The sequence below is a fragment of the Bubalus bubalis genome, chromosome 5, assembly GCF_019923935.1.
Source record: "Bubalus bubalis isolate 160015118507 breed Murrah chromosome 5, NDDB_SH_1, whole genome shotgun sequence".
In the NCBI taxonomy this organism is placed as follows: Eukaryota; Metazoa; Chordata; class Mammalia; order Artiodactyla; family Bovidae; genus Bubalus; species Bubalus bubalis.
In genome coordinates, this window is record NC_059161.1 from 29,024,124 (window position 1) to 29,038,491 (window position 14,368).

A 14,368-nucleotide genomic window follows, 5' to 3' on the forward strand; every position below is an offset into this window, starting at 1 on the left:
TGCCTCACAGTCTGGGCAGGCAAGATGCACAGCTTTAAGTTAATCCAACTCCAAGCCCTCTGCCTTCCAATTGCAGCAATCCACTCCCCAGGGCACCTCTCTGCAGATATTCACCAGCCCTCCTGAGGCTGTTTCTTCATCTCGGTGGTCAGAAGACCAGGTCAGCCAGCCAAGTGTCACCACCAGAACTTTAGGCATTTTGAGCCCCTGGAGTGATGGCGTCCTCTGGCCAGTGGTTTTCCCTGCATCAGGACCAGGTCAGGAGGGGCTGGCACTAGCCATGCACACTAGTCGTGCACCAGAGGCACCTCCCACCTCTGCCCAGTTGCTCCCAGTGAAAGAGCATGGTTAAATAATGCCCAACATGACCAGTAGGCCCAGCTCAGAAAACAACTTCCAAACAGCACATGGAGGAGTTCAAAGCAGACAAAGAGAAGTCAGGCCTCGAGGCAAATGAAGTAAACCAACTCTCCGAGGTCAAGGCTGAACCCAAACTGCCGAGGCTCCAGGTGGAATTTGGGGGCATCCAGAGTAGCACTCAACCTTTACATCTAAATCATGGAATCTAAGATCTGAAAAGAGCCCGAGAGTTGATCTGATCCTACATGCCCATTTTAAAGAATGGGAGACTGAAGGCCTTGCAGGGAGACAACTAAGCTGGCTCCAAGTAGGAATTTGGCCAACCAAAACCTTCCAGGGTATGCCAAGGCCTCAGCCTGCACCCACAGCCTGGTGGGAGAAGGTGCTGCAGAGCAGAGAGAACCCCAAGATCCGACAGATTTAGTTGAATGAGGGAGAAAGAAAAAGACAGGAAGCAAACAAAGAGCTATAGCGACAGAGAAGGAAGTGGTGCATCATAGCAGTTTTGGGCCGTAGGCTGACATTTGAAAGGCTGACTTCAGACCCTGTTGTTGTTCAGCTGTGTGACCCTGGATGGTCACTGACCCTCTGAGTCTCAGCTTTGTCACGTTTAATCAGCAGACAAGAGTGTCTACTGCGTGTTGTTGGGAGAATTAAGGGACTGCAAGAGTTACTGAGCATGGCAACCAGCACATAGTAGGTGCCTAGTAAACGACAACTAAAAAGAATGAGTCAGGCCAAGTAGTGTGATGGGGCCCCCAAACCTGCAAATGCAAGAGTTTGCTGTCTGGATATTTGGGAAATCCGTGCCTCCAAGCCAGCTCCATCTCTGCCCAAATTAAACAGTAACCACCCAAGGTCAGGGAAAAGGCCTTGGCAGAACAGGTTTCTTCCAAGTGGTGGCTCAGCCTTGATGAGGTGGGCTCAACCCCCACCTGCCTATAAATGCTGCCCTGGCCACCACGACATTTACCTGATTCTGAGCATTCACAACATGTTGGGCATCACGGTCTTCACCACGCTCCTGGCTTACGGTAAGCTGAGGCTCCGTGACCAGCTGCAGCCATTAGGCTGTGAGCTCAGACAAAGATGGGGGCAGGGGCCCTCTGCTCTCCAGGGCTTTGGGAAAGGAGCTTTGGGGTCCAGTGTGGGTCCAGTTACTACTGATCAGCTGTGTCAAATGAGCTACTTGCCTGCTAGGCAACTCTGCTTCTGTATCTGCGAAACAGGGCTGATGATCTGACCTCCCCAGGGTGAGGATGAGCAATGAGGTGCAGAAAGATGTAGCATCAACCTGGGGGAACAGAAGATGCCTCATCCCCGGGTACCCCAGGGACCATCGGGGGGTCTGGGCTTCCCAGCTGGCTCAGTGGTAAAGAACCCGCCTGCCAATGAAGGAGATGCAGGTCCGATTCCTGGGTTACGAAGAGCCCCTGGAAAAGGAAATGGCAACCCATTCCAGTGTTCCTGCCTGGCAAATCCCATGGACAGAGAAGCCAGGTAGGCTACAGTCCATGGGGTTGCAAAAGAGTTGGACACGATTTAGCAATTAAACAATTTCGGGGCCTACCTTTCCTGGGATCAGCATCTCTCCTTTGGGGATTCTGTGTTGGCACAGAGGGTGGCAGGTTCCCCTGTTGGCAGCCTTCTCCCAGATTGGGAGTCAAGGAACTTGACTCGAATGTCATTCTCTCTCAGCAGGACCTAAATAAGCCATATCACCTCTCTAAAGCTCACTGGCTCTTTTGGCAAATAAGAGCACTTCATTAAGAGTCCTCCAGTTGATAACAACAGTAGTAATAATCACAATAGCTGCTTCTGTGTATTGCATGCTTACTCTGTGCCAAGCGCTCTGCTAAGCCCTTGACATTCAGGAGCCAATTTGATTCTCCATCAACCTTGAGAGGCAGGGTCTATGAATATAGACCCATTTTACAGATGAGGACCCTGAGGCACAGTGAAGTTCAGTATCTTTTTCAAGATACATGGCTGGTTAGTGGTGGAGGCAGAATTTGAGTCCGAGTATGCCCAGCACTTGCTCTTGACTGTTCCACAGCTAGGACAGTCTGGAATTCTGTGGGTTCCATGTTCACACGTCCCCACCATGCTGTGGCTTCAAAAGGGACAGCAGGGTAAGGATGAAGAACACAGGTGTACCTGGGCACTCACACCAAGCCAGCCTGCCTGGGTGTTTCCTTCAGTGGTTTAACTTTCACTCTATACCAGATCTTTTGCTCAACTCTTCATATGCATCATTTAGTTCTTAGGACAAACTTATCAGGTTAGTGCTATTCTACCCATTTCACAGAAAGGGAAGTTGAGGCCCAGCAAACTCAATGGCTTCCCCAAAGTCTTACAGGAAAATTCAAACCCAAGTCTGCCTAGTCCCTAAATGTGTGCTCTTTCCACCTGTCCCTTCCTCAACAAGATACCAGCCACACTGACCTATGCTCTCCCTCTCCTGTCTCCCCTAGCCTCCAGCTGCGGGGCCCCCATCTTCCAGCCCAACCTATCAGCCCGTGTGGTGGGAGGAGAGGACGCCATTCCCCACAGCTGGCCCTGGCAGGTAAGCTCACTGCAGCGGGCGTGGGAGGCAGGGTGGAGAGGGGCGTGGGGAGTGGGCCCCTGGGGGCTGACACGGCATCCTTCCACATCCCCCCCCCCCAGATCTCCCTCCAGTACCTCAAGGATAACACGTGGAGGCACACCTGTGGCGGCAGCCTGATCACCCCCAACCACGTGCTCACAGCTGCCCACTGCATCAGGTGAGCCGGAAGTCACCCAGACACCCCGCCCATTGCCCTTCCCGGGCACACACTCCAGACACCAGGACAAGCAGGCTACGCATATCCAGTAACTCAGTTGTCCATTTATTCATTCAATGAGTATTTAGTGAGCGCCTACTATGTGCCAGGGAACGTGGCAGTGAAAACACAGTTTGTGCTCTCAGGGAGCTTATTACATTCTAGTGGAAGACAGTGACAGGCCATCCAACAAGTAAATATGTAGCAAAATAAGTGGTAGTGAAGAAAAACAAAGAAGCAGGGAGAGGATAAGAAGTATGAGGGGTTCTATTTTAAATGACATGACCCGGGGAAGAGATCTCTGAAAAGGGCATGCTTGAGCCAAGATCTGAAGAAAATAAGGGAAGAGATCTCTGGTCTGGAAGTAAGGTGTCACAGGTGGAGAGAAGAGCCGATGCAAAGGTCCAGAGGAAGGAGTCCATTTGGTATGTTTGAGAAATAAAGTGGAAGCCAGTGTGGCAGGAGCGGATTGTGTGAGGGGAGAGGAGGAGGTGGCTAGAGAGGAATACAGGTGAGATAATGCAGGCCAGCAGCAGTGTGGACTAGTTCATCCTCACAGCATTCCTGGCAGGTGAGTTTTAAGATTATCTCCACCTTACAGGAGAGGAATTGAGGCCCAAGCCTGCCCACCCAGCAGTCAGAACGGACTTGACTCCAAGACCAGGGTCCTTACCCCGTGCCCTAGGAAGGGTCAATGGGGTGAACCATGCCTTCCCCCAAATGAGTCCCACAGTGATCCCGAAGCTGCATCACCAGAGCCCCAACTTCCCTCTCTACCCTGCCGACCAGTGGGTGTAGGACCCTGACTTGGCCCCCTTGCTCTGTCCAGCAACACTCTGACCTACCGTGTGGCCCTGGGGAAGAACAACCTGGAGGTGGAGGACGAGGCAGGCTCCCTCTACGTGGGTGTGGACACCATCTTTGTCCATGAAAAGTGGAACTCCTTCCTAGTTCGGTGAGTACCCAGCTAGCCATCACATGGCCCCTAGGGGCAGCTCAGAAGAAGAGGGGGTCCCTGAGATGGAGACAGAGCCTGTCCCTGAGCCCCATCCTCACCCTGAACGGCCCACAGATGATGACTTTACACAAAATAGCAAAATGCTAAGAGGAGACGGACACCCCTCCCATTCCCATCATTGACCAAGGGGCTCCAGAAAGTACACATGGAATAAGAATCACGGGGCCCCCATGGTATGTTACCTGAAGTCTGTCAGCCAGAGGATGAGCCAGCACTCCCCATTATTGATGCTTACTGTGCACCTGCCCGCATTGCAATAAGCACTTTACATGCCATCTCTTATTTAATCCTCACAACAGCCCGAGACAAGAACGCGAGGATCAGAGAGGTTAAGGAATGTGTCTCAGGTCACACAGCCCACTAAGTGGCAGAACCACAAGTCAAAGTCTACCTAGGGTTGTCCGCTTTCATTCGGGCAACACGGAAACATTAAAAATGGAATCTGCAAGTATTTTTACAGTCATAATTCCCAATTTGCTTTAGCTTAATTTCAGCTGATGCAGTGGTTCAATGACAGTGGCTCAGAAGGCTTCTGCTCTTGTCACTTCTCTGTTAAGGCTGTCGTGATGTGAAGACACAAGTAGGGGAAGAAGCTCCACGTACAGGGGCAGGCGATGGAACTAGAAAGCAGATCATTCGTTCCCCAGCATCTGTCCACCAGTAAAACCCGGCAGTCCGGGTTGTGTGACCCCTGGTCACCCTTGGCCTGACTCCCAGCTCCCAGGCCAGGCCTCTTGGCATTTGCTTGGTGCACCAGGCCCTCCTAGTATTCACCACCTCCACTTTGGATTCCAGCAATGACATTGCCCTTATCAAGCTGGCAGAGACCGTGGAACTGAGTGACACAATCCAGGTGGCCTGCATGCCAGAGGAGGGCTCCTTGCTGCCTCAGGACTACCCCTGCTATGTCACTGGCTGGGGCCGTCTCTACAGTGAGTATAGCCCCTGGCACATTACGAGCGCCTTCCTGGAGGAAGCAGCTCCCACAGTAAGCATGCCACCCACATCTGCCCACCAGCTTCCTTCCTGCCTTAACATTTTCGCATCTTCTTAAACTGTGTAATGATGGCTAATATTTATTAAGCACATGCCATGTGACAGACACGCCAAGTGCATATAAGGGATGCTATAAGGATTAAATGGACTAAAATTTGTCAAGGACTTAGAGCAGGGCTGGACATCTACTAAATGCCATGTAAGTGACTATTGAATCAATGAAACTAACCATTTTGGCATAGGAGATTAGATTATATACCAAGTATATTCCAGTGAATGGAATTCTCAAGTAAATTCCAGCTGAATTTAAAGGTTAAATGCAAATAAATGAACCTACAGAAGATTTAGAGGAAAATGGAGAGCAGTACTTGGAAAATTTGGGGCTGAGAAAAATCTTTTAACATGTGACTCCAAAGGTAGAGAACTACAAGGAAACCATTGGCAATTAAAACCCCAGAACATAAATTAAAGATAAATGGTAGTTATTTCTTGAGGGTTTTCTATGGGTTGGTTTTACCTTTCCGACCCTTTGAAGGGTCTCTAACCCAGTTTGGGACCATTGGCTCAGAGTCTTGCCTCTCAATAAAAGGCATGTGAGTATGTCCCTTAAAGTCTTGCCGGAATTTGCCTGGCCCGGCCCAGCCCCATTTAGCCCTCTGCTCCCTGAAGGCCTGGGGCCAGGGCTTCCTGGGCTGCCTGCCCAGTCACCACCCATTCTCTCTCCAGACAACGGCCCCATTGCCGCCGAGCTGCAGCAGGGCCTGCAGCCCGTGGTGGATTATGCCACGTGCTCCCAGAGAGACTGGTGGGGCACCACGGTGAAGGAAACCATGGTCTGTGCCGGGGGCGACGGAGTGATCTCAGCCTGCAACGTGAGTGTCCAGACTGCGCCTCAGCCCTAACGCAGAGGGCCAAGTGCCAGGGGCAGGGAGGAGAGCAAAGGAGTGAGAAGTGGGGAGACCCCATGAGGAGCCCTCTCCCTGGGGGGAGACTGAGTCCCAGTTGGGGTCAGGAGACTTAGGAAAAACTTGTCACTGTTCCCCTTCCCCTCCCCCACCAGCACTACCACCAGAGCATGAAAGCTGAATGTCAGTCTCTGGATCCGAGTTCCAGTCCCACCCCTTCATAGCTGCATAACCTTGGGCAGGCTGTTCAACCTCTCTGAACCCCAGTTTCCCCACTATAAAATGGAGCAACAGCAAGCACAGGGCTGCTGTGAGGACTAAATGAGTCTGACACATGTAGAAGAGACTTCATTCAAGTCTGGGCACACGTTCCGACATACCGTCAACTCCATTGGTCCAGGGAGACAGAGGATTCAGGGAATCTGACACAGAAGCAAGAAGCACCCAGGGAAATCAGAGACTGTCCCATTTTTAAACACAGGACCCTTTCCCCATTTCCACTTTCCTCACTTTCCAGGGTCCCCTACACAACTCCCAGCATCTTCACCTCTCTGGACAGCTCAGACTCAGGCAAGGGACACTGAGGCACAGAGAAGGTTCTCATCATCCCAAGATCACACAGCAAACCAAGACTCAATCTGATACTTTAGGGCTCCCCTAGGATAAAGGTCAAGTCACTCCCAAACCATATCTTATCTGCCTCCCTCACTATGGACAAGCTGAGGCCAAAACAGGAGGTACCAAGGCAGAGAGGCCAACTCCATGCCCCACTCTGACCCGACCCTGTGGCCCAAGCCTCCCTCTGACGCCCACCCCATCTGGTGCAGGGGGACTCGGGCGGTCCCCTGAACTGCCAAGCCGAGAACGGCAACTGGGATGTGCGAGGCATTGTCAGCTTCGGCTCCGGGCTGGGCTGCAACACCTTCAAGAAGCCGACGGTCTTCACCCGTGTGTCTGCCTACATCGACTGGATCAACGAGGTGGGTGCACCTCCCAGGCCTCCTTCCTCACTGCCCACCCCTCACCCCTCACTTGCCCTTCCTTCAGTTGTTCCTCTACTCATTCCTTCACTCATTCATTCATTCACCTGCTCAAGAAGTATTGATTGATTTTTACTGCACGCAGTCTTGAATCAGCTGCAGTAAAGGAAATGGCCATTGACTCCCCAACCCTTTGATCCATTTGCTTCAGGAAACACTTCTGTCCCAACCCTAGGCTCCCCATCAGGGCTCCCAAAGGTGAAATATGGCCCCAACACAGGAGAGGGGGTGGCATGGATGACTATCTGTCTTTTGAGGAGGGACAGGGGGTCACTTTGGGAGCAGGCAGTGTCCTGAGCCCACTTGCATGGTGGTGGGAAGTGCCGAGGGGGCCAACCCTGGGGGCAGAGGCAAGCCTGGCTCATTAAGGCCTGGTACTACCTGCTGTGCCCTCTTGTTCCTTACCCCCCGGCAAGACTCATGCCGCCCTGAGTCCCTCACTGTTCTCTGCTTCTCCAGAAACTGCAGCTGTGATTCATTCCCAGGAGCCCAGGCCACAAATCCCAACAACCACAATAAACCTCTCTCCCCCTCAAGCTGCCTGCTTTCTTTTTTTCTTTAATTTATTTATTTGGCTGCACTGGGTCTTAATTACAGCACTCGAACTCTTAGTTGCAGAATGTGGGATCTAGTTCCCTGACCAGGGATTGAACCTGGGCCCCCTGCGTTGGAAGCTCGGATTCTTAGCTCCTGGACCACCAAGGAAGTCCCCTGCCTTCATTCTTGATTCTCATGTCCCCTGCGGGTTCGGAAGCTCTCTGGGAGCTGCCCCTTCCACACCAAGGATGCAAAGAGAGGCCCCCTCATTCAGGCTGGTTTGGCCTTGAGGGGGAGCTGTTGGAGGTGCTGGGGGAGGAGGCTCTCCCAAGAGGCCACCTGGTGCCTGAGGGGACATGAGTTAAGGACACACCAGAGATTTGCACCCCCCCCAGCCCCGCCACCACACACACACACACATCTCATAAGCTGTGAACCACCACACCCTGGTCAAACAGCAATGGCTTCCACAGTAGTCACAGCAGGTCAGAGGTGGGCAAGCTTGCGCTGCACTAGACAGGCAGGGAAACTGAGGCCCAGAAAGGAAAAAGTTGAGCCTAGTCACAGGAAGAAACGACCAGTAATGCACAAAGAGGCTCAGTTTAGGCTCCTCTTGTCTTGAGGCCGCCTGGAGGGCACATGGGGTCAGAAAGGTGAGGGACCCAGTTTCAAGTTAGGTGGATCCAAGTGGGGCCCCTGACCCCCGACCACAGTGTCCCTAGTTTAGGGCACTCCTGAGGATCGCCAGGGCTCCTAGTCCAGGGCTGATCTAGGAGGGAGGTGCCCCCACCCCTACCTCTAAAGTCTTCCTAGGAAAACCCTCAACTAGGATACCTCTGGTTGGTCACTGAGTTGCCCAGTTTCCCCATCAGACTGGTTCCTGGAGGTGGGGACCATGACCTCCCACAAAGCCAAGCTCATTCTCAAAAAGTATTTACTCAACAAGCAATGGAGGCTACAAGAAGCCCAGCACCAACTCAGCCCTGGGAATCCAGGGAGAGTCCAAACAAGACCCCTGTTCTGCAGGAGACAGACCCATAAACAGATCATTGAGGTCACTGTATAAATGTGAAGGTAGGAATACAGTCCAGGAACACAGATAAGGGACACTTAAACCAGTGTCAGTTGGTGAGAGGAGTCCATGACAGCTTCCTAGAGGTGGTGATACCCCAGGCTGAGTCTTCACATTTGAACAGAACGTATCCAAGCACAGAAGATGTTGCTGGTTGCTTGACCCAAGGGCCCCCTGGTCCTGCTTGACCTCCTTCTTTTGCAGTTGTCTCTATATTGGAAGGTAGATGCACTAAACATTAATACTATTTGTCCCCAAGTCCCTTACGATTATAATAATGAAGTAATAACTAACACGTACTGAATATTTTGCTATGTGCCAGGCACTGTTCTATAGGCTTTACATGTATTACCTCACTTAATCCCCAAAACAATCCTAAGATATAGTCTATTAATATCATCCCCATTTCGCAGATGAAAAAACTGAGGCTAGAGATGTTTCATGACTTCCCAAGGTGATTTAACCAGAAGGTGATGGAGCTGGGATCCAGACTTTGTTAATCTGGCTCCAGAGCCCATGCTCTGGATCACCAAGCTCTACTGCCCTGTGATGAACATGAATGTGGATGTGATACCTAGAGCTAAAGCAGCCATTTTGTGGCCAAGAGAATTACAGAGATATAAGTTCATACATCATCAAGCTGCAGATCTGATGCCAGCAACCATTTTCTGAATATCAAGTTTTGTGGGAAAAAATAAATTTGCATTTGTTTTAAACACTGCAGTCAGGTTTTCCATAACTTGCAGCTCAGAACACACCTAACTGATACTCTTGGGGATATCATAAGGGGTCACTACTTTCCTGGCTAAGGGAAGGCCATGAGCAAAGTCATGGTGACTGCTCGGGAGGATCTCGAGGCAGCAGTTTCTGCTAGAGCATAAGGCACGGAACATGGATAGGGCGACCAATGGTCCTGGTACCATCCAAGAGCTTCACATACTCGACCTCATTTATACAATAATCTTGACAACCTTGATAATTATCCCCCTTTACAGATGAGGTAACTGAGGCTCAGAGGGGGTTTAAAAACTCACCGAAGGTCACACAGCTAGTAATGGGGCACCAGGACTTAAACTCAGGTGGTCTGACTCCAGAGTCTGTGTGACTAACAACCATGTAATTCTGCCATTAATCCCCAACTCTCAAGGATCCTCTCACACAGATTCCTCTAAAGGCCATGCCAGGGAGGGGTGGAGGCTGTGGGTGTGCTGACAATCCTGAGCAAAACTGGCAATTTTGAACTCAGATAGAAACCTGAGGAGAGAGTTATTGCTCACAGATGTTCACAAAGGCCTTCACCAGCTGTATCAGCTACTTCCAGCATTATTAATAGTGCTTGATAACAACCAACCACAAACTCTCAGTAGCATCCAAAGACAGGTATTTATTGCTCACACACTTGGGTTCAGCTGGGAGTCAGTTAGGTGGCTTATTTTGGCTAACTGCCGATTTTGGCTGGAAACACTCATATGTCTAGGGGTCAAGTCTGGTTTTGATTGGGGAAGCTCAGCTCCACAGGGCTCTCTCTCATCCTCCTCCCAGGAGCCCATTGCAAAATTGCAAGGCAAATGGCATGGATAAAGTGAGAGGTGAAGAATCAGAGCCATCCTGGAAGTCTCTCATACCCTCACATTATCTAAGACACAAATTAATAGCATGAAATATGGCAGAGCAGAAAGGAGGATATTTATTGGCTAACAAGCAGTGACAGCAGCTGAGTCACCTAACCTCTCCGAGACTCAGTTTCCCCATCTGTAAAATGGGCACATCTTCCACCTCCCTTTGGAAGCCAACAGAAGCTTGTGACAGGCGGCGTCATTACTACTACTGACCTCATACCTGGACCCCCAGTGGCACATCTCCCCTCTGCCTTTTATTCCTTAGGAGGGGGAGCTGTATTCCCAGCAGGCCCTGGTGGTCAGTCCCCTAAAACTCACTCATCAAGTAGGAGCACATATCTGCAAATGTTCACATGGTGATAGGCCAGGGGGCATGTAATGGCAGAGAATAAGCACAGAGCATCTTCCCAAGGCACCGATTTCCTATGAAGATTGTGTGGGAAGAAAAAAAATGCACGTTAAGATAAACCCAGCTGTGTGATGAAATAAGCTGCAAAATTCAGATCAAGCTTTCCAGGTGAAGAATGAAACTTCCCAGACATTTGCTGTTGTGACTGCCACATGCTAGACCCCAGATCATTAATCTACTGAACATCAGAGCCTGAAAAACAAATCTGTTTTGTAAATAAAGTTTTCCTGGAAAACAGCTATGCCTATTGGGCTGCTTTTTGCAATATAACAGCAGAATTGGATAGTTGTAACTGAGACCGTATGGCCAATAAGCCTAAAACATTTGCTGTCTGGTCATTTGTAGAAACAGGTTGCCAACCCCTGATCTCCTCAGATTCTTTGATGGTAAAGTTTGAATAATTCTGTGCTATTCTGATATCTGAGGTCAGCAGGTCTCAGGACTGAAGAGTGAACATTTTATTGCACATTGACAATTCTCAGTGTTCTAAGTGAATAAACTATTGTTTAACTCTAACAACAACCCTAAGAGCTGGATAAGATTTTTATTGTTCTATTTGATAGGTGAAGAAACTGAGTTAGAGATGAAACTTGCTCTAGCTCAGGTCTTCTCAAATTTTAACAAACAGGAGAATCACCTAAGTATCTTGTTAAACTGCAGACGCTGAATCAGTAGGTGTGGACACATGAGTCTGCATTTCTAACCAGATCCTAAGCTACGCTGGTCCAAACCACTCTGTGAGCAGTCAGGATCCAAACCAGAGTCACTACCCAGAAGCACGGGGCTGCAAACCCAAGTTTCTAACCCCTGGGCACTGGATTTCTCAGAGGAACCCTTATAAAGGAGTCCTAAATCTCATGAGAGTTCACGTCTGCACCTCCATGGCCCCACTGAGACCTCAAGGACAGCCCAGTTTAGAACTTCACAGATTGCCTGGTTGTCCATCAACATATAAATGGGGACTGAGCCCCAGTGGGAGGAAGTGGGCTATAAAACTCATCTGTTCTCCCAGCCTCCATTCCCTCTCCAGGAACCTGGATTACCTCCATCTGGAGCCTGGTACCCAGATTCAGGGGTAGGACTTGTCCTCCAGGTCCTAAACCTGTCCAATCCACACTTGCATCCCCTCTCCCACCACAACCATTGGTTCAGAGATGGTCATGTGACCTGAGGCAGGTCCAATCAGAGAGAGTTACAGGACTTCTGTGGGAACTACCAGGAAGCTCTCGCTCATTCCCTGATGGGTTTGAAGATGAGTGATGTGAAGCTACAGCAGCAAAATGGAGGGGGTGGTTTTGCTCTCTAGAATACGTTCAACAATGAGTAGAGACACTTCTGGTTGTCACAACTTGGAGGAGGAGGGAAGAGACTACTGGCATCTAGTGGGTGGGAACCAGGACTGCTGCTAAATATCCTTCAAGGCACAGGATTGTAGTTCACAGGATTCTGGGTCTCATAACAAAGAACCATCATCCAAAATGTCAATAGCGCCATAGTTGAGAAACCCTGGACCAGAGATTCTGTAACCCGCTTGTCCCCATAGGACAACCCGGAGCTCCTACAGGCCATGTAATGGAGCCTGAGAGTGGACTCTCACAGTGAAAAGCAGAGACAAAAGATAGAGATAACCTGAGTGCTGGGGACATCACCAGAGCCCTGGATCCAGCCATGCCTGAAACCAGCCCTGCTCCTGGGCTTTTCCACCTTGTGTCCCAGTGAATGATTCTTTGGCTTAAGCCTATTAGATGATGATTTTTGTCACTTCCAAACCCTCCCATAAATGTGATGAAATAGGCTGGGCATATGTCCTTCTCTGTGTTTCATTCATAAATAGCCCCAAGCCAGAGGACCTGTGTGACTTGCCCAAGGTCACACAGCAAGCCCATGGCATGTGCCAAACCAGTATTTGTTCAGTGACCTCCTACAGGAAAATCTTATTTTTATAGTAAAATAAACACAGATACATGGAACAGAATGGCATATTCACATTAATTCAAGATAAAATAGGAAATTTCAGAAATAGTTTGTTGTTGTAGTGACTGCTAGACTACAAACAAGAGTCCAAACTGTTAAAGAAGTTAGGGATGGAGTTGGGACTAGAACCCAGGTATTCTGACATCTAGTGCAATGGGATTCTACACCCCAGGCTCCCTCACCCTCCTCATGATTCTTGGCCAATTAAAAATTTTTCTCACCCATATGACAATCCTGTAATCCAGGCCTGGATTGTTATTTAGGAAACTCAGGCCCAATGACTTGTCTGTCCAAGCTATAACACTCAGTTCTGACTCAATGAGGACTTGAACTCAGGTCTTAACAGTTCAAGTCAAGTCCACTCTCTGCTCTGCTTTTCTGGCTGGGCAAAAGGTAGACCCTATGGTCACAGGGCAGGTCTGTCTCACCAGAGCCTGGCCTTCCTGGAACTGTGCTCTGACCATAAGCGAGGAGAATGAAGTTTTAAGGAAGAGCAAGAACGTCCATCAGGAGCCCTCACTCCTTTTTTCCACCCATGCACCCTGCTACCCACCAAACACAAGGGGCTTATTGCAGTACTAGGAGGACATCTGAAATGCCGCCTTCAGCATCCTCGAGTAAAGGAGCTTGGAAATCAGACCAGCCTATGTTGGAATCCCCCTTGTGCCACTTTAGAAGCTGTGTGATCTTGAGCAAGTTCACTTTACCTCTCTGAACCTCAGCTTCTTCATTTGAAATATGGGACCTTTTGCTAGATTTCATAAGACTTAGGTTAGGTAAGACATGTGAGTGTATCTGACATGTGTGTTGGGTGAGTGTCAGCCTCCTTTTCTAAGAAGTTCCTGCTTTGACCTCATTTGGAAGTTACTGGAGAAGTACAAACTGCTGTGGTCCTAGGAGGAGATGATAAATACTCTTGAGCCATCCCAATAAAGCCCTCCACAGCTGCCCATTCTGGGGCTGCCCAACCCCAGAATGAACCCTGAACCCTGCTGTTCAGGTCTAGTTTGTGCTTCTCCCACATAAGCACATTTTTCAAATCCTCACCACATCATTGCAAAACAGACTGGGCACGCATTTCTCCCCTTGTTTCATGGACGAGCAGGCTCCAGGCCTTGAGACTTCTGTGGCTTATCCTAGGCCACCCAGCAAGCCAAGGTATGGCCTAGAACAGGCTTCCTCAACCTCGGTGCCACTGACAATTGAGGGGGAATCGTTCCTCGTTGTAACAGGCTGTCCTGTGCCTTTGTGGGATATTTAGCAACATCTCTAGACTCTACCCACTAGATGTCAACAGTACCCTACCCCAAACCGTGACAACCAAAAATGTCTCTGGACATTACCAAATGTCCCGTTGGTGGATAATACCAGCACCATTGAGAATCACTGGCCTAGAACTGTTTGTTTAGCATGCAACCTAATGTTTTCTATGAAAACACAACTCCAAGGGCCAAAGTTTTTCTTCTTCTCATAACGTATAACTTAATCTGTTGAAAGCGGATAGAGCCCATATTTCAACATTCACATTTGGCATCTTTTTCCAAGTATTTCCAGGGTGTCAATTAGGGAAAATGGAAAAAGAATATTGGACACATGCCATTTTTCCATTGGGCTTTGAGAAAATCCCCATCTTG

General features: G+C 49.6%; 1 protein-coding gene across 2 annotated transcripts; it reads left to right on the top strand.

Annotated features, from left to right (window-relative positions):
• The first annotated feature begins 1,849 nt into the window (after positions 1-1,849).
• CTRC (chymotrypsin C) lies at positions 1,850-7,659 on the top strand. 2 transcript variants are annotated; one of them, XM_006072793.4, is made up of 7 exons: positions 1,861-2,926; positions 3,028-3,125; positions 3,994-4,119; positions 4,978-5,114; positions 5,905-6,050; positions 6,911-7,063; positions 7,583-7,659. In XM_006072793.4, the coding sequence occupies exons 1-7, from the start codon at positions 2,753-2,755 to the stop codon at positions 7,595-7,597; spliced, it is 849 nt and encodes a 282-aa protein (XP_006072855.3). In that variant the 5' UTR covers positions 1,861-2,752; the 3' UTR covers positions 7,598-7,659. The 2 variants fall into 2 exon arrangements, with proteins under 2 accessions (XP_044798791.2, XP_006072855.3); XM_044942856.2 differs by lacking the exon at positions 7,583-7,659 and having other exon boundaries at positions 1,850-2,926; positions 6,601-7,050.
• Positions 7,660-14,368: the final 6,709 nt, after the last annotated feature.

What these genes read in the sequence shown, in the direction of transcription:
- CTRC (XM_006072793.4), top strand. Translation starts at nt 2,753, where the DNA reads ATGTGTGCTCTTTCCACCTGTCCCTTCCTCAACAAGATACCAGCCACA. An exon ending in TGGAACTCCTTCCTAGTTCG is followed by an intron (nt 4,120 to 4,977) that starts GTGAGTACCCAG and finishes TTTGGATTCCAG; the next exon opens with CAATGACATTGCCCTTATCA. An exon ending in TGGCTGGGGCCGTCTCTACA is followed by an intron (nt 5,115 to 5,904) that starts GTGAGTATAGCC and finishes TTCTCTCTCCAG; the next exon opens with ACAACGGCCCCATTGCCGCC.